The sequence below is a fragment of the Vidua macroura genome, chromosome 2 (assembly GCF_024509145.1).
Source record: "Vidua macroura isolate BioBank_ID:100142 chromosome 2, ASM2450914v1, whole genome shotgun sequence".
Taxonomy (NCBI): domain Eukaryota; kingdom Metazoa; phylum Chordata; class Aves; order Passeriformes; family Viduidae; genus Vidua; species Vidua macroura.
The window spans coordinates 50,026,185-50,046,790 of NC_071572.1; the positions used below are offsets into that span (position 1 = coordinate 50,026,185).

At 39.6% G+C, this 20,606-nt stretch overlaps 1 protein-coding gene across 2 annotated transcripts in view; it reads left to right on the forward strand.

Moving 5' to 3' along the window:
* The window catches only part of TBC1D4 (TBC1 domain family member 4), a 98,252-nt gene that overhangs the window by 36,130 nt on the left and 41,516 nt on the right, over window positions 1–20,606 (forward strand). For both annotated transcript variants that reach the window (XM_053971064.1, XM_053971065.1), the window contains exon 2: window positions 19,751–20,353. In XM_053971064.1, coding sequence (XP_053827039.1) covers window positions 19,751–20,353 — 603 coding nt within the window. The remainder of the gene's footprint in view (window positions 1–19,750; window positions 20,354–20,606) is intronic.

The following is a 20,606-nucleotide window of genomic DNA, read 5'->3' on the forward strand; positions in this document are numbered from 1 at the left end:
CTGCTAATTCTATGTCCTTGGGTAGTTGCTGGACAAGAAACAGCGTGTTATGCCAGCTGTAGCTGGTGTTTACTGTGCACACACTTGTGTGTGCCTTGGCCAGCTGAGCAGAACAGATGCCCTCAGTACAAGCTTGTCACTTCTGCTCTGTGTGGGCGTGTGTGCTTTCCACAGCCACTTGGTCACTTCCTCCTCTCTGTAACCCACTTGGCCTTCCCCAGCAAAGGTCACTCTAAAGGTAGACAAAGCAGTCAAACTCAGTGGAAGACATGAACCTTAGGTTCTTATGAGAATGGAGAAGACAAGAAGGGATTGATGATGTCATTTCAGAAGCCTTTTTTTCAGCCAGGAAAGGAGATGCACAAGGTTCCTGTAGATGGTCCTTGATGTTTCACAAGGGACCTCTGATTATTTCTTCCAGTCTCATGGCTGGACATGCAACTCTTTCATTGTGAGAAGCCTGCTAGCACACTGTGATCCTTTCCAAAGGCAGATTGGGCACCTCCAGATTAGCTGTGGGAGACCTCAATAAGGTCTTTCACTCTGATTTTCTAAATAGGTGTTTCATTCCAAACACTTTCCTTTTGCTGTCTAGGTACTGGGAAGCTCTGCTTTTCCCTGCGAGGTTCAAATATCTGAAGCAAGGAATGAAGTTTAAGTGCTGCACATTGGGTGCAGCAAAAGAAAGCCATTAAATGTATGTTTGCTCTGTCTGTGCTTGAGGATGCAATTTCTCAGAATTATCCTGCCATTCCTCATGATGCTGGGGATGAAATACAACTGCCTGTGCATGAGCAGCATCCTTATATCCCTGACTGTTCCCCAGAAAATGACTACACTCACCTCTGTGATAGACTAGGCTCATCTATGAGCAGAACTAAGACAGGCAATGTGGGATTCCAGTCCTGTTTCCAAAAACTAATTTCATGTAAAAAGGAAAGAAAAAGCACATTGTTATTGTCTGTTACACTGTACCTTTATTTTGATAGTTTCATTCTGTGAAACAATAAATGATAATGTTTTATAAGCAGAAATCAGCCCTGATTCCTGTGCTGGAATTTAATATAAACCAAAGAGTTTATGAAAAAATAAATCTCTCAAGTCCTGGTTGCTACAAGGAAAAAGCATTTGTTTCCTTGTAGGAATGGTTAAGCTGGCTATGCTTTCAGCAAAAGTTAAGATGTGCAGATGTAGCCTACCATGTTGCCTGTTTTTTAATCCTAAAAACAAGCTTTCCAGAACAACTGAATTTCTTCCCAGCCCTACTGAGCTGTACTGAAGAACCATAGGTAGGCAAACAACTTCATTCCTAAGAGATGAAGTTTTAAGTAGCATGTATAAATGTTCTGTCTGTCGTTCATGAGCCACCACAAATCAGATTATGCTCTTCATGATGCTTATGTCCTATATAATGTAAATCAGCTTTACTAGGAAATGAAGTATCTGAAATTTCATTTTTTGAAGTATGAAAAAAATATAGCTTGATGCCTAAAAATAAACTTGGATATAAATTGAGTATGACTTCAGAAAGTCAGAGCTTTTTATTTTTTTTTAATGCTGTTCTCCCCAAATTTGTGATAGTGCTTGGCAGTGCATTGAAGTGTTCCCAGTCAGAATTCACTGTAAAGCACCTGTATATTTTATCTTATATCTTACCTGTTCAAGTTCACCTTCAACTTGCATTGTTGCTGTGTTTTTGATTGCTTGGTGCATAAAGACTCAGTGCTGTATTTACAAAAATAAAAAAAAAAAAAATATTTGATGGTGGCTATTTCCTGTTGCTGAAGTTTGAGGGGCTGGCATCTTCCAATCTTCCATCTTCCACCAGATTCCTTGAATGTGTAGAAAAATGATGCTAGCAGAAGTGACTTCAGAAACACTTAACAGAGATACTAAGTGGACACTGCTTGTGTGAGCTATTGTATTGCTTGCTAGAACCTGGCTGCTTTGGGAAGTGTCACTGTGCAGTTGAATGTACAAATGGCACAGGTGACATGGAAGGAAAGCTTTGTCTGCTGTCATCTACTTCTTGGGAAAGAGGGACTTCATTATTTGGTTAAAGTTTTGGGAAGAGAGACTCTCCCCTCCTCCTCCCTGTGCACATTTAACTTACTCATTATGGGCTACAAGACGTAATAAAACCTCAATTTTTTTTTTTTTTTTTTTTTTTTTTTTTTTTTTTTTTGTTGTTCATAGAGAAGTTGCTCTTGTTTAAACATTCCGATACAGATAAAGCTTTTACAAAAGTGGTACTAATTCTCATACACAAATTTTCTTTTTTTGTCTTTTTGTACTGCATAGCCTTTGTAATTACTTCATAGAAAACTTACCACATACCTCAGATCATGAACCTTTGTAGGCATTTAAAACTGATCTTGCAGATTGGTTTGAGAGGAAGACCTTCTGTCTTTTCACAGAGTCCTGCTGACTAGAAATGATTGCTCAGTCTGTCTGGACTCTTCTGGGCATGGCCATGGAAGGGAAGAGATTAACGCCTCCGCTTTTGGAGTAATGGAGAAACAGTGCTGGTGCAGGGGAGAGTTTACTGCCAGGGGCTAATTCTCGAGTGTCTCAGAAAAGCAAGTTCTTTTTTTTCTCCCCAAGCAGTTGTACTGTAGGAAATTAAATATTGTAAACTTATCCTTTTAGTGGTAAACTTGAGAGATCTACCAAAGAAATGAATTTGCATTTGTAAATATAATGAATACAGTAGTAAACTATTTTCTTTTTTATTCCAACCAGAGTAAAAGAAAGAATAATTTGGTAGCTTCTGCTTTTAAAATCAAAAGCACTTGCAGAGGGTTCTCACAGAGCCTAAGAATATGGCAAAACAGTGTCAAAGGAGGTGAGCGTTTCAGCCTCTTGGCCACACTTCTGTTCCAAGAGCCAAGCACTCTGTGCATTGTTGCAAGGTTAATTTACTGCACCTTTGGATGTGGGTGTTGCCTGGCCCCTTCCTTGATGACCTCAGGACCTTATTGAAAGAAAAAACAAAAGTCTTGCAGTCTGTTTTCTGGCTGTCTAAATGGGAAGCTCTTGGCTAAGACGCTCAGCCTAATGTGGCTGATGATATTAGAAGGTAAAGGTTAGGATGACAAGATCTCAGCTTAGAATAAAAATAAAGCAATGGCAGCCAGTGTTCTTTCAGGCTTGCAGGTGTGCAGAGGCTTCTTTGTGCAGCTGCTGATTAAATCCAAGCTGAGTACATAAAGCCTGAAATCATCTGTTTCTCTGCTGCTTGTAATAGGGCTCAGGACACGTGTTCACATCCCAGTAGGTACAGCTACCTTAGCACAGGGTGTTTTATCAGGAAAGTGCAGTGTGTGTTTTGTTAGATAGCACAGGGTGGTGTTCAGATAAGCAGTGAAATGATATAAATCCACTGTTCTTAATGTGATGAAGGGGCTTCTTGTATTGTAAAAAGCAGCTCCCCCTCCCCTACTGAGTCTGTTAAATATTTTTTAATTGTCTGGGAACTTAAAAGCTCTGAAGCTTCAGTTTGGTCAGTTTATGAGCAATACCTGCTGGATAGAGTCGCAGCCTCAGTTCTTTGCATTCAGGGAAAGTTTGCTCATAAAGGCTGTGAAAATGCTGGGGTAAAGCTGGGTTGGCAAAATGGGATGTTTTTTGTAAATTAATGTTTGAAGGTACACACTCTGACCTTCTGTGGGTGTGAGCATCCACCCAAGCTTAATAGAAATACAGTGATGTCTGCAATCCTATTTCTATGCAGCTATCAGGATAAATCATAGATTTGTTAAAGTTGGAAAATGCCTGTAAGATCATGAAGGCCAACTATTAACCTAATACTGCCAGGTTCACCACAATTTTTGTTGTGATATCTTGAGAGAATACTGGGAAGATGGTAGCAGGGAACCTCTTCAACATCTCAGCTCTGAGATTAATCTCTTCCTTTCCAGCTGCACGTATGAACCCTTCCGAGGACCAGCTGTTGGGGAGTGGGGTTTCCCTTTCCAGTGGGAGTTTCTTCTGTCATCTTGTCACCACTTGGGTAGTTCTTCTTGTAAATTTGAGGCTTTCCAATTATGCTGCATATAATTATAGGTTAAAAAACATTTAGGCTGTGCACTGTAGTTTTGATACATGCTTGGGAGTTTTCAGTGTTGAGTTGACATCAAGTGTGTTTTTAGCAGCTTACTCTTTTTAAAATCCTCTTTTTAAATCTTTCTAATTACATACATATTTTTCCAAATGTCTGTTTGGGGTTTTTTTGCAGAATGAAATTGTAGGATATTCCATAAACTGGGCAAAATGATTTTTTTTTTCTTAGAAGAATAAATATTTTACTGTAAACTTATAGACTATGAAACAAGACAAAGTTTGAGGGGAATCCCAATTTCTGAGTAGCAGGTGTGCATCCCCAAGCTTTATTGAGGTGGGGCTATTTGTGAAGTCTGTGTATTATGAACAGTTCTTATCTGCTTGGGAATTCACAACAAGCAGTCAGTGTATCTTATAAACAATACAGGATTATTGACTAAATCTGCTTGCAAAGATGACTCTGCCTTGTTTATTTCTGGTAAAATACTTGTTGCAGTCAACATTTATTGTAGCCACATGACCTCAGTTTGATCTTAATTTCCTGCTTCTGTTCATAGATAGAGAAAAAAAATCTAATAAAATACTAGGATTTCCAGTTGTTTTTCACCAGTATCCTAATCTTACACTATTTGTATATTTACCATTGGAAATAAACTCTTGGTGTCTTAAACCCTATATTTCACCTTCATGCCACTTGTTGGAACAAGGTATAATATGAGGATATTACTACATGTCATGCATCTGTTACCTAATCTGTTTCTTTGAAGTGCTGCCTTAAAATCATCCTCCTACTTACCAATTTATCCACTTAAACCAGTGACTGATTTCCAGAAGTGACAACTTCTGACACTTTGGATAGTTTTATTTTTTTTAACTCAAAAGACTGTTATTCCTTGGTTGTACATAAAAATTTCAGACCTGTCAATCCAGTAACTTGTAACAGACTTTGTTCTGTGTCCCTGTAATTAACTGAGTTCGTGTCTAACAGTCTTTTTTGTTTTTTCTTTCTTTTTCCTTTGATTACCTCTTATTTCATGGATTGCTTTCCCCTTGTGCTCTGATTATGAAAAGAGGACACAAGTTTTAAATTTGCTGTTCAGTAGCTGTTTTTTACCATATGCTATTGGGGCTTACAAATTCCTTGCAGCATCTCTATTGTGTCCTTCTAGAACCCCTGTCTGCTATGGTCAGCCTCAGAGCTGCCATCATCTAAATAAATTAGGCTGAGAATGATCATGAATACTGCTACTAACTGGAAGTAACACAGTTTCTTAAGTGCTATGTGCTGGTAGCAATTCCGAATTGTTTAATTCCAAGACTGGTGTTTATATGTGAGGCATCTTTGAAGGAGTCCAACAGATTGCAGGGATTGTGATAAGCATAAATGGCATAAAATGGCTCCTTTCATACCTCTGCTTGGGTAGAGGAGGTGCAGTACAAGTGTGATATTAAATTGAACATTCAAGTAGTTATTCCAGATAGTTATTTCCAGTGTTCCCATGAGGGAAAATAGGATGTTAAAATCTCTTTTTGGGATATGGGTTTGAGCACATGGGGAGCAACCTCAGCTGGGCAAGTTGTAACACTGCAGAAAGCTGCTCTGAATTGTCACTTTGAAACTGTGTACATACCCAGTAGTGGATTTGGGAGCAAACATGCCTGTTCTTATATTTTCCTATTACTTTCACTTATGATTTTATCATTGTTTGAGCCAATGGTTCATAACCCTCTCATAAATGTCTCCCACACTTAAGAAATAAACAAAACCCAAACAAAAAAATTTACACGCTGGTGGACTTGACTTCTGTTTATGAAAAAATATGGATGGAGATGTTAATATATTCAGTTTTGTTCCTGCTTGCGCAAATCCCTTTGAACTACATCTTGGTCCATGAGTTCCATAGTGGCTTCTCAAATGGATTATGTATTTTTCGGATTTTGCTTCCAACTGAAGTCCATATTAATTTCTGAACTCTTATAATTTCTGATAAAATTCTCTTGATAAGGTATGAATCTGTTAAGCCCGCTTCATTGTATCGTAACTGTTTTGAAATTGCCTAATTTATGCAAGAGGTTAAGTTTTTACAAGAGCAAAACCACAGAAATGATCCAATTTATATCCTATGCTAGCTTCAGCTCCCTGAGAGCTCTTGAACACACAGAAACTACAGCACTTTGGACTGTGCCAGATGGTTTAAAAATTCCCTAGAGAATAAATAAATCTAACTAGTGTTGTATATTTCCATCACATTTGAGATTACCCTTGAAGTTGCGATTTTTGTTGTTTCTCCTTGAAGTTTACCAGTATCTACTATATAGAAATGTATGGAATTTGTCATAGGTGAAACTGGAAGGCATACTTGTGAAACCCACCAGAGAGATACGCACCTTGTTTTCCAAGTTTGGATGCTGGGAATCACAGAAGAGGTAGTTAAGAAATATGCGTAACTTTTATGATACAATGTTTCCTCGCTGCCTCTGCAAAACAAGTTTCAGGCTTGACTTCAGTGGGAACAGGACATTCAGACATGACCAAGAATAGATTCCTAACATAGATAATTCCCAGATCAGCTAAGCTCCCCCAGGGGAGAAAGAGTTGATGAGCAGGAGGAATGAAGTTCCCTGTTTAGGGGACCTTTTTTCTGATTGCTGTTAATAGTTTGTGTGTTCACTGCTAACTCTCACCAGCAAGCCGACTTCAATTGCAGAGAGAAATCTTTCATAATATGAGCTATTGGAAGTAAAAAATAAGCTGTAGAAGGACAAAGTTGTGGATGAACTGAGTTTTAATTTCCTCAGTCAAGAGGGGACTATTGACTTCCACGAGAGAACAACTCACATACTTATTTCTGAAACTTTAAGTTATTTGAAGGTGTATCTTGCTTTGATGGCAGCTGAGCATGACAAGTAATATCTTAGGTGAAATTATAAAGAAACTCTTGTAGTAAGCTGAAGTGAATGGGATTTACATTATCCTTCCAAATAACTTATTTAAATGTCATGAGAACACTGCTGTGTCACTCTTCCCATTTCATCCCTTGCCTATCAGACGAGAAATAAGAGTTTCTATTTCCAGTCCAGACAGGAGCCACATGATGGGATTTGCCATATTATAGCTAAGTATATTTTTACCAAGCCCTAGACATTAGGACTATGCTGCCCTTCTCCTTTACAAGCAGGGAACATACCATACACAGGTATCTAGCTAAGATGTGTTAACAGCACTGGTGTGGGGGACTGTCCTGGCTGGACACCAGACACCCACCAAAGCCTCACTCTCATTATAGGTTATAGGGTTATAGGGTCCTTAGCTGGACAGGGGTGAGAAAATATAACAAAAGGCTTGTGGGTCCAGGTAAGGACAGGGAGAGATCACTCAATTACTGTCATGGGCGAAGCAGAATCAGCCTGAGTTTAATTTATTACCAATCAAATCAGAGTAAGGTAATGAGAAAGAAAACCAAATCTTGAAAACACCTTCCCTCCACCCATCCCTTCTTCTTGAATTTAACTCTACTCCTAATTTTCTCTACTTCTCCCCCCTCAGCAGCTCAGGGGGACAGGGAATGGGGATGAATCACACATTGTCTCTGCCACTGCTTCCTCCTCAGGAACAGGACTCCTCACATTCTTCCCCTGCTCCAGTGTAGGGCCCCTCACACAGGAGAAAGCTCTCTACCAACTTCTCCAATCTGGGTCTTTCCCATGGGTGCAGTTCTTCAGGAACAGACTGCTCCAGCATGGGCCTCTCCCCCAGGGTGTAGTCCTTCAGGAACAGGCTGTTCTAGCATGGGTCTCCTGCTGAAGTCCTGCCAGCAAACTGTCTTCCCTGTTGACTTCTCTCTCTATGGGTCCACAGGTCCATGCCAGGAGCCTGCTCCAGCATGGGCTTGCCATGGAGTCACAGTCTCCTTTGATCTTCCACTGCTCCAGTGTAGCATCCTCCAAGGGCTGCAGGTGGATCTGTGCTCCAGAATGGATCTCCATGGGCTGCAGGGGAATCTCAGTTCTGGCACCTGAGCACCTCCTCCCCCTCTCTTCTTCACTGACCTTGGTGTCTGCAGAGCTGTTCCCCTCATGTGTTCTCATTTTGCTGTCCTAGCTGCCATTGCATAGGGTTTTTTCCTCTTCTCAAACACATTAATTATCCTGGAGGGGCTACCACCATCACTGCAATGCTGGGTGGTGGGTCTGTCCTGGAGCTGGCTGGCATTGGCTTTGTTGGACATTGGGGAAACTCTGGGAGCTTGTAATGGAAGTCACCCCTGCAGTCCCCTTTGCTACCAAAACCTTGCCACGTAAACCCAGTAGAACTACTAAAATGAAGATGCTGCTATGGAAGGTGAAGCAGTGTGGGCTTTGCTCTGCATTAATAATGAACTGAAATTCTAGAACTCCTGGGTTAATTTGTCACTGTGTTGCAAGGACTTCATAATGCCCATACTACTCTTCCTGTGAATATTGTTACCAAAAAGTTAGCTGCAGTCACTTAATGCAGCCTAGCTGTTCTTCTTACCTATGTGGTCTCAAGCCAATTCCAATAATCCTACTGTTTATGCTGTCAGGTAGTGCTGTGCAGCTGCTGGTGCAGAAATGCCTAGCACATACCAGGCACAATAAATTCAGAAAATAAAGTTTAGGCAGTACTGAAATAAGTAGCATCAACCAGTAGCAATTAGAGAAGAAGTGCAAAAGTTGCTTTACCTGATGTATATGAAAATGTGCCTAAAAAAATTAGTAGAACCTCCATGATAAGCTCAGAAACTCCCTCCCACCCATCTTGACTCTATATATCTGTTGTGCTTTCTTACTTATACAGTGATTAAGTGCCTCTATGTTCCCTTTTTCCCTTCACTTTTGTAGAACTCATATTCATAACCAAAACAAAATGCTCTCACAGACTTTTTGGAAATAGATGTGATGGGTCTCATGGGGCTTTATCACACCCTTAGCTTACTTCATGTGTGTCACTATTGGTGCAAGAATCTTGCCTTATAAAGCTGTTTCTCTGAAAGGTCCTTACTGTCTGTTTACTTTATTGACTCCTTTATATCAAAGCTTTCTGGGAAGGCATTTTCTTTTCTGTTCCCCCTGGGTCTTGTAAGTTGTTTTTGTTTTGGTTTGTTTTTTTAGTTGTTTTTTTTTTTTTTTTTTTTTTTAGTAGTAGTAGTAGTAACAGTAAATCTGTAGCTCTTTTAGAATTTCTCTATGTCAAAATGTAAAAGAACCATGAATTTAATTCATCTATTTCAGCTTATTATTAAATAGCTTTATTCAGCTACTTAATAGCGTTCAGCTATTAAATTTGAAATACCCATCCAGCTGTGTCTGTATGGATTTACATTTAAACACTATAACTACCTAATGATTTAATTCTCTTTACAGCTACTAACAAGCTGATGAAATCTTAATGTTTTAAACAGTTAGTGATTGACAAGATTAGACTAATGTGACTCCCAGGGAGAGTAGGATTCAGTGTTTTGTCCTGTGCTAACTTTGCCTTCAGGTGTGGTATTCATTTTTCCCCTGACTCCTAGGCAAAGTGGTAGTTCCAGACTTCGGTGCTGAAGGAAGTCTAGTTAGGTGGAAGTTCCCAGCACCTTATTTCAAAGCAGTTGGTAATTCAGCATCTGGATGAGTATGGCTTTGAATTCCTTCCTTGCTGTGTTTATGCTGGGGTGTTTTGCTGGTTGTTATCTGGGAAGAGTTAATTGTAATAGTGGTTGCTCAGGCATTTGATACTGTCACAAGACAAGGCAGTTGCTTTTGTGAACTGTGAGATTAGCAGACAAGCTGGAACGTGTACAGATGTGTATTTCCAAAGTACTAGAAAACTACTGAACATTACTTGGCAGGTATGGCAAAGCTGTTGAAATGCTACTAGGTTGCAATCTATTTTCTTTATACTCTGTCCACGCTGGCTGATGAATCATGTGCATTTGTCTTTCACAGTTTTTAGTGAATGTTCTAGTGACAAAAAGAGCCTTGAACCCAGTAGTAACACTTTTTGTCTCTGCCACAGTATTACCTGCTGCTTGACACTGCTTTTGGTGTCCAAATTTCTGTAAGCAGAACCTTTTTTAATGAAAGTTTGTAGTCTGAAACTTCCCACTGCAGTTGAGAGTTTGTGGCAAAACATCAAATACGGAAAGAAGGAACTCCTTGGTTTCAAGTCATTGAGGAATTTCTAGCCTCATTAAGGGAGCTAGAAGTTATTGCAGTGCCTGACTTTTTGGACCAAATATACCCATATCTGCTAGACTGAATAAAATCTAACTTTTCCCATCTCTAGAGCCAGCACTGAATTAAACCAGTTCTTCTGAATTAAACCACAGTCTTCTGAATTAAACCACAATCTTCTTCTTCAGTGATAGTAGAAGAAGGTGGTTATTGTAGTGAAAGTGTTATAAAAGCGGTGTCATCCATGGGTAACCAAATCTGGGATGATACTCACTTTAGGGTTCTTCATGATCTGCCATGTAGGAGTCCTGAAATCTTGATCTCTTGACTAAGGAAAAACAGACCAAAGTGTGTTCATTTCATAGGGAATCAACATGTTAATTCTTGTTTTAAATTTAAAATCTTAAGAACTTCTATCTGAAACAAAAGAATTTAAAAAAATGCCACCTTCTTTAACATGGTGCATGGAGCATTTTATTGCCTCTTTAAATCTGCTAAAATGAAGTTCATGATCTTGTGATCTGTATTGGAGAGTAGATAGTGACCATAAATGGGCAAAATACTTCAATGAGCTCTCCAACTTTCCCTCCCACCCCCTCAAAAGGAAATGAATGTGGAGAATGCATTAATTGTTTGGGACTGTCCACGTGACAGCCTTATCTTCTCAGGCAAGCCCTTTTAAAAATAGGGTATGTGTTAAACATGATGGAGTTTTAAAAACAACATCTTTAATAACCGCTTACTAGAATTGCCAAGTTAAGCTAAAACACAGTTTTCAGGAGAAAATTCCTAGCTAATATCTGAATTTGTACTTTTATAGTTTGTAAGAACTTGTGTTAAAGAAGTTTAAGAAGAGCTGCTGTTCCAAGCAAGCTGTACTTTGCTAAGTCTTTCACTGGGAACTGTGTCCTAAACTTGGAAACAAACTTGCATATGCTCAAAGTATAAAACTGGTAGATGAATTGTTTTACTAATCTACATATTCAAGAGCATAAGGATTGTCATGAGACCTCTGTACTGACACTTCTGTGGGTTGCAGAGTACTCAGACTGAGTGAATTTGAGCTGTATCTGAAAGGTGGAAAAGCATCAAGCCTGACTGGCCTAAACATAGCAGCAAAATGCTGAGTGCAAGAATCTTCCTTGCACTTCCTTGTGCTGTGCTGTCACTGCCATCCCTGAAGTTCTTGGATACACCGCTGTTGCTGTCAGTGCTTGCATAAAGAAAGGCACCTATTGTCTGCTCAGGCATCTAAATCATCTTGTAACTCTTAGACATTTTTTCCTGTTAAGTAACTTGATCCACCTTCTATCATTATACTGCTTACTTAAATTTGGACATTTGGCATAGAAGCACCTTGTGTGTGTGTAGTACACAGAATATGTTAGGTGAGTTTCTAGCTGCAAATTAGATACTGTGATTGTTTGCTAAATGTATGCTGTGCAGCTCTGGTACTTTTTTCTGCTTGTTGATTGTATCAAAACTCATCAGTGTAAGTAATTCCTGAGTTGGTCTTGAATAAGAATCATTTTGAAAACCGAATTTTATTTTATTTTAACTTACCTACCTATCTAAAAAAAAAATATCTCTTTAGGGTGGTGTAGTAGTAGTCTTCAGCTTTTCCTTTTGTGATCTCCCCAATATGTGGCATGAGGCTGATGTCAAATACATGCACTGCTCTGCAGCAGCGCTTTAGAAGCAAACCTAGCTGGGTTTTGACCAGTCACCTGGGAAAAATATAGGCCAGGCAAATAGGAATAAGGCTGTCTCCTGAAAGCAAAACTATTCTATGCAATCCTTTAATATTCCTCTATGCAATCAGTCCTTTAATGTGTCTTCTGATGCTTGCAGCTTTGGCTAAATTCATGAGCCTGTAGAGAAGAAATGTGAAAGCACTTGCTGCCAGGGATGGCAGTTAGCTTGAAGCTCCAAAAGCTGCTTTCACTGAAACTTTCTTTGCCAGCCCCTGTGTTCCAGCTTTCTGCTACTGGGCTTGTGTTGTGTTGGCCCAGACATGCAGCAGAATGAACTGGAGTTCATGGCAGATGCTTATTACTGCCTGCTGAGAACCTGACATGGAGTTTTCTAAACTGTTATTTTTAGACTGTACAGTAAGTGCAGATGGGTTATAGAAATGCTTAGTAATTTGGCTGTTACTCCTTTCTCTTTGGGATAGCATTTCTCTTGGCTGCAAATCCTCCTTATTTCTGTAAAAAAGAAGATATCAGTATTCCTTCAGCAGTAAGTCAGCTGAGGGAGGCAGATTCTTCTGTTCTAGTTTCTAAATACCTCTAGCATAAACAAAGTCAGCAAATTGCTTGTGTGACTGCATAAGTTGAATCATGCTGAGCTGGTCTTTTATTTTTTTATCAGAAAGATGCATTTTTAATGCTGAAAACTGGTAAGTGATGCATTTTCACCAGAGTGGAAAGCAGCAGAATGCAGCAGTTTTAGAAGTACAACAGGTCTGAATGATCAGCGCTGGATGGCAGTAAAAACTCCCATCTGGATGGCAGTAAACACATTTATAGCAGTTAAAGGAAAACATTTTTTTCTCTCTCCCACCCTTCTTTCTAGTTAAGAATAGTTACGGATATCTGCACTTTGGCTGGCATTTGGTTGTGGTTTTTTTAAGATAAGAACTTTGCCTTCTTGTCAAATGCCTGGTACATAGCAGGATATGATATGCAGCTTGTTTTGTCTCTGTTCGTGTTTCACTGCTGTGGCTGGATTCTCCTATCTTGTGGATATGCAAGTTAACACTAATTAAAAGGAGACTCATTCCAATTGTTCCTAATTTTTTCTCACATTGTGTTGCTTTGTTATAGATAGATGTCAAACTCCCAGTAATTAGCAAAGCACAGGGTGTTGGTTTCGGAACAGTTTCCCGTTTCTCTTTTGTTTGCTTTTAAGTGTACATTGCTTGATGATGAGTGGGGTGCATTATTCAAATCCAGCAGCGTGGATGCTTCCAGCCCTAAGTCAGGAAATACTTGACTTTTGAAGAATAACAGCCACTGCACGGATTTCTGGCTCTGCTGTGATATCATGAAACGAGCCTGAGGAAATGCTGTGACAGCACTGCCAGCCCTTTGTGAGAGGGGGATCCTTTCTGCACTCTCTTATCCCAGGAATCTGTTCCTGAGTCTTGGTGTTCATGACAGTAAGGTTTGGTGACAGCTCTGCTTGGACATGCCTCTGCTTCTGAGCTGGATCTCACACCAGAAGGTACTGACTGCCCCTGTCGTGTGTGCGTGCAGTTCATTAATTTCCTGTCTCTTTGTATGGTGGAAGGGATCTGCCACTGCACTTTGCGTGGTGATGGAGTGAGCAGGCTTGAGCTTTTTCTTTGTCTTGAAAGTAATTGCTTTGCTAGAAATGTTGTCATTAAGTAGCCACATTTGTTAGGCATGTTTGTTAGATTAATACTTCACAGTCACACTTATGCTTATAAGCCTTACAGTATGAAGAGGGGCTTTGCTTTGTTAATAAATTTCAGACTGCAATTTTCCATGTGGAAGCTAGACACAAATTAGGAAGGGCTGCAGCTTCTCTGCACAGCAAAATTCTCTTCATCTGTGGAAATAATGGAATCCAGCCAGCAAATTTTGTTCTTCACAATATCCATAGCATTCAAGTTCTAAGTTTGGATTAAAATTGAAAGCACTGCTCAGTAATTACCGAGGGACGCATTTGAAAGCTATCACTCCAGCAAAAAGGAGTTTGTTCACATCTACGTTTGTTCACTGGAGGCTCTTGTAAATTCAAAGAGTTGGGGTTTTTTGGGTTTTTTTTAAATGCTTCCACTTCTGTCACTGCTGTTCAAGAAAGCATGTAGTGTTACAATGGAGATGCTCTGCCCTTTCCAGACTTGTGACAAAATTTTCTACTGTTATGCTGCATCAGGCATGATTTAGTAGGCTCAACAGTCTCTCTATTTTGCAACTTAAAGATATTGCTGATAAATACTTAACTGAAGTTCTGTTTTAGAGGTCTTAAGGGTTGCAGCAGTTGGAATTAATTTAGTTACATGAGATGAATTTGGTGGTAATTACTTTTCTGCAGTCCTCCCTTTGTTTTTAATCTACACTTTGGTCAGATGAAAGACCTTGCATTGCTTATATCAGTTAAAGTGATGTTTTTTTCTAACATGAAAATACTATTCTGTGTAGAACACAGTGAAGTGTCTTGATGTATAGTAGAATATATCTTTGTCAGTACTAATCACATGCCCTTTGTGCAGTGTGCTACTAATGCACGAGGAAGGTGTTTGCTCTCCTTTATGAATTAATACTGTTGCAGGCCTAGTCACAAGGGACAGAACTAGATCTAGCCCTTGAATTGCAGAGCAGAAATTAGCTGAGTGCTGCCACCTTTTTCTACAGTATCTGGCCAAATGGATGATGTGCTGCAGTAGCTCAAAAGGTCTCTAACCAAGATCTGTGTGTGGTACAAATAGAGGAGATTGGGGATTATCTGGCTAAAACTGGTGCTGTCATTAGTTTCAACTATCAAAACTCTACTGCCTGTGGTAAACAATTTTTGTGTCAGCGTCATGCTTTACTTATTATGTTGCTTTTTCAGAGCAGAATCTAATTGTAGGTGATGCAGAGCTTGGCCAGTACCATCTGTTCTGATTTGAGTACAGCTAACTTTTCCTTTTTGAATCACCACATATCGAATCTAGTCTGTTTGGGTGAAGACTGGTTCATACAATCTTTGGCCACTGGGATGTGAATTAAAATTTTGATTTGGATTCCCAAGTGTGTGGTTGTTTCTTTTCTTTTTCTGTAATTACTCTTACTAGATCAAATATATTTCCCTGGAGGAAAATACTGCCTCTTCAGTGACATTATAGAGCACTTGTTAACTTGCCTCTTACATTGCAGTCTTGTTTGATTGGTTTTGGTATTGGGGTTTGTTTTTTTGGTTCCTTTTTTTCTCCACCAAGTTTTGTAGTGTTGTTCACACTGAAGAGCCAAAGTAGTATCACAGGTTTAGTTTTGTACTTATGGTACCCACTGTCCATCCTTGTCTTATAGGGGGCATTGCATTTGGGGGTGTTGTTTGGAACAGGCCTGAGGAAGGATCTCTGCTCTTGAGTTCTCTTGGCTCTGTTCAGAGATCGAGGAGTTACTGTAAGCACTGTTTCAAGGGTCTTAAAGTACACATGCTGCTGTTTCTTCCTGTCAGATGTGGATGCTCTTGACATCCTAGAGGGGAAGAAAGCTCAACTGAAGCTCTCAGATCCATTTTGTTTGGTTTCATGTTATTAATACCTGAGAAGGTTCAGTGTGCCTGTCACTGTTCAAGCATGAGGTTACTGCTGCTTTAGAGAAAGCTTTGTGTGCTGTTCTAGCATATTTGAGTATCTGTGTTGGGGTGGGGGTAATTTCCTTGTTCTGATTCATGAAATAGTATTCTGTTACTCAGCAGTATAGGGAAACTTCATGAATAAAACCTATAATAATGCCCTACATTATGTTTCTGCATTTGAGAACTGCTGTTCCAGCACTGCACCATCAGCTCCTAACTTTCTGTTGAGCTGATGACTGAGAAGCCCTGTGAAACTCCCTTTGGAACATAGTAATTTCCTTCTCTGTCCAACAATATTTGGAAAAAGATAATAGGCCCCTAGATCATGGGATTTGGGAGAGGCAAAGTCTGGGACAATTAAGTCTTCTTGAATTGTCCCACCACAGGGTTTGTTTGGGCTGGAAGTGTGCTTCTCTCACCCTGAGAATACAGTGTGTAGCCCTGTCTCATCCAGTCTTTCTTCTTGATGTAACTGTCTTCAAGACTTGACAAAAAAAATCTGAGTGTGTTAAATAGATCAATTGCTTAAACTTTTTAAGGATTTAATTTCTTTATATTCAGGTGTATAGTGCAAACCTATACAATAAGTAATTTAACCTTTTAATTTTGCTTTACTGTAACAGCTGGTAGTAGATGTCCAGGAAGGTTGTCAATGGCCCTGTGGGTTTCAGGAGTAAGAATCCCATTTCTCCCCTCTGGCAGCTTAATTTAATGAGACTTCTGCAGGGAAATACTAGAACTTGGAAACACATTAGTAAGTTCTGACTGTTTCAGGAGTCTGTCATCTTAATATTCCTAAACTGATTTGTAAAAGTACTTAAGAATTTTCATCCAGGTAATTCAGTATTTTAAAAGCTCCATTCTGCTTATTCTCTTGTCTAACTTTGCCCTGCAATTTTGACATAATAAACTAATATCCAAATCCAAAAAAGTTACACAACTTCAATGGTGAAACTTCTATGACTGGGGTTTCTTGTTAAACAGAAAGGAGGAGCAAAATGTCAAAACCCAATGATATATGTCAAAGAAATGTGTAAAAAGCCATACTGGGATGTGTGATTGATAATTATGTAACTTTTCCTGCATCTTGCATTTCAGAAAAACACAGATGCAAAATGTTGTTTAGAGTCCACTTGGTCCCACTTAGGGGTTTCGCTCAAAGTCAGATCTTTATTTATGAAAATATTGTACTCTGATCAGGTACACCTCAGAAATAGCTCTCAGTTCTTGATAAGAGTCACTCTGGGAGTGAAGAGGGTTGGGTATAACAGCACAGGCTGGCACATTGTCGGTCACTGAGTACATCAGCAGCAGCACACAGTTACTCCTGTCCACTAAAGACCAATAAAATTCATGTGCACAGCTCATAGCCTGGCAATGTTAGTATCTGTCTTGAATGTGATACTTGAAGCGGTTTTTTACACCATGGTACTGACAGTGCCCATGAAACAACTGACAAGCATCTGGAACTGGTTCTGGGCTGTCTGACAGATATTAGTTATCAACTGTGACATCCCTGTATTGCATTACATTGTTTTTATTTTCATCTGTGTATAAGAAAAGTATTCATATCTACAGAGATTAAACAGGTCTCAAAATGTTCACTTTGATATTTTATTTAGTTCTGTTTATGGGTTGAAAAGAAGGAAAAAAAGTGAATGCTGATGAGGGAGTGCCCAAAAAAATATTATAACCTGTAAAAATGTTTACCTAAACAAAGCAGGGAATAAGGATTGTTTGGGCTGTATGAGCTGAAACCCCTGCTCTAGTGCTAGGATCCCTCTATACACAAGTGAAAATACTGTAGCAATTTATGTATTGCAAAAGCTTTCTGAGGAGCAGAGATACTGAAATATTAATTGTGGCTTAAATACTAGTGTCTGAAGAGTATACACACTCTGGAAAAGATTGAAATAAAAGTGATAAACTGCAGGATACTTAGGGTGGTGGGTTGTTCTAAGCAGAACTACAGTTACTTAAAACTGCATTTGTGAGGGAGATCTCTGACAGAAGAGGGAATAGATGGGTATTACAGTTGGGGTGGAATTGGTAGTGTCTTATCTCCAGCCTGTTTGGACATTGGCAGGTGGGGAAGAGAGCGGGAACGATGTCTTAGGAGGCTATTGAGTATTTTTAGAAAGACTTAGGTATATGCAATTTTTTTTTTTTTTTTAATTTTAGAGGTGATAAGCAGGAGGCAAAACCAATTGTTGGAGTCAAAGTGATGGTACGCTTCTAAAAAACATTAAATTGCTGATTAAACAGCTGACAGTGGTTACTCTAGTTGATTGTGTGTAAAATGTATGCATTTTGAATAGAATTATCATTTGTCACTGTATTTTGAATAGAAATATATGTGAATTGCCCTGTAACAGCTTCTGGATTCTAAAAAGGGCAATTTTAATCAAAAGGTAGCTAGTTTGTGAATTTTGTTAGAATAGAGAACTAAGGAATTTAAACTCTAGAGCTTCTTTAAGCACAGTCTATAGAGAGAGTAAGAGACCAATCAGTGGAAAAAGAGCTGCATCTTGGAATACAAACAGGCAAATGCAAGGTGAGCGTTTTGCATGTCCCACTGAACTGCCATGGCTGGGAGGAAGTGCACCCTGGGTGATGGTAAAACAGCCCGGTAGTGAAAATGAGGGAAGAACAGCTCCACTCTTGTATCTGTGTCAGATCTAGACGTAGCTTTTAGCCTCCCTGAAAACTGAGATGATGGTGACGTCTAAAGGGATAGAAGCTAAAGGGTCAGCAGACCTCAGGGTAATTGAACTTCATTTTGGAATAAATGAACTGGAAGCAGATTTGAGTTGAATGCCCAAGGGATGAGGAGTGTGTAATGGGAGATGGGGATTAAGATGAGGTAATTTTCCACTCTGACTTGCAGAAGTGTTGGTAGATGAGATTGCTGCCTCAGTAGCAAGCTTCAGCTGGTATCGTGTGACTGAAAGAAAGAGATACTGTAGAGAGCATGGATTATTTAAGGTGTGACTTTGAAGTTACCTTATTTTAATAGAAAAATTCTTTGAAAAATATCAAATATTATAGTGGGAAGCTGTATAGAATACAAAAACTGTTGATTATATTTTATTAGTTGAGAACTGATTTCTCTTGCAAAGAAAATTGGATTGATATTCTCTCTTTATCTCATTGTCACTAGTACTTCCCCAGTGCATGTAGCGTGATGCCATTCGTTACACTTCTAGAGAAAATGGGACATGTGGGAAAGAGGGTATGGTTCAGAAGAGTAGGTACTGTCAAAAGAGCAACTATTACCACTCTGATCTACAGTTAGTAGAGTTGGGGAAGTTCCTGTTTTCTTTTGTGAAGCCAAAATGAAAAATGAGCTTGCATATTAAATATGTTGATACTGAAAGCAGACATCCTCCCAGGATGATTGGGATAAAATGGAGGAAGAACCAGATGTCTTTGAAAGACTGTGTGATACAGGGCTGAAATTGGGAGTTTCTTCTGGAGATGTGCAGTTTGGCCCTACAGGGTATTGTAGGGGTCTGTGCAGAGGAGAAGAGACACTTGTGTGTGCTGCTTAATGGCACAATGACCGAGGCAGCAGGCAAGTGTGACCTTAAGGTGATCTGTGTCATAGGATGGATGGGGCATGGCTTTTATAGTTGATAATAAGTGAGACCTAATTCAGTTGTACATGGTACTTCAGTAAAATGTCCTATTCTTGCTACCTCTATTCCAAAAGTGTCAGTTGAAATTGATGGGGATCGCTGGTCTCCTTTTCACAAAACTGTTCCCGAAAGTCTTAAGAATAGACTAAGTGTCTCTGGAGAATTAAAACAAAGGAACAGTGATGGCCCTTTACAGAACACAGCAGTAAAACATGCCAATGTGGGCAGAGGACAGTGGGAAAGAGAAGGTAGTCTCGGTAAAAACAAACAAACAAAAAGGATGTGAACATTTGCCAGTCAACCTTCTGGCAATTTAAAACCTTATGTACTGGAAGACATTCCAGGAAAAAAATTAGAAATTATTTGCTCTGCTTCCACTGCATAATTGTCCATACAGAATTTAGACTTTACTGATTTTATATTCTTTGCCAAGAGGCTTGTGGCAGTCTGCTGGAGAAATAGCTTGTGTAAATACTTAACAAATGCGTGATGCATCACTGTCTCTGCTGTGTCATTTGTGGTTACTAAAAAGGCCTTTCACACTGTCCCCTTAGGTTCCTGATGTCATCAGCAGCATAAGACAAGTCTCTAAAGCAGCACTGAAAGAAGATGCCAAACCAAGTAAGGATAGTGAAGATGCCTTCTATGACTCTCAAAAATTTGAGGTCTTGTACTGTGGAAAGGTGACAGTGGCTCACAAGAAAGCTCCCTCCACACTAATTGATGATTGCATAGAAAAATTCAGCCTTCATGAGCGCCAGCGCCTGAAACTGTTAAATGAGCAGCAGAATAATGAGTCGAGCTTGGACTTGCCCCTGTGTGAAGAAAATGTGCCAGCTTCTCCTCTGGACAGCCCTTTTGAGGAGCTGGACAGCCCAAACAGCACCTCAGGGCGTGCTGCAATGTTTACAATTGGCAGCCAGACTAACTTGACCAACCTGGCCAGCACTCGTGGCTTCTTTCCAGAGAAGATTTTAGAGGACTCTGGCTTTGATGAGCAGCAGGAGTTTCGCTCCCGGTGCAGCAGTGTCACTGCAGTGATGCAGAGAAGGGTTCACGACACAAACCTGAAAATACAGTCCCGCAGAAGACACGCAAGTGCTCCCAGTCACGTTCAACCCTCTGATTCTGAGAAGAACAGGACAATGTTGTTCCAGGTGTGTTCTAGCACGAGCAATTTCCTGTTGGTTTTGTACTGTATTTTCTTCCCCTGTGCATTTTGAGACAAGTTTTGCAAGATAAGTAATATAGATCCGGTATGGCTTCATGATTTGTTGTAAATACTTTTGTATCTGTTCATAAATGGTTGGAACACAAGTAGCTGAACTTTCACCTCAAGTCATGAGCTTAGGCAAATTTTAAGAAGAAGTAATTATTTATGGACTAATCACTTAAAGGAGCAGAGTTGTT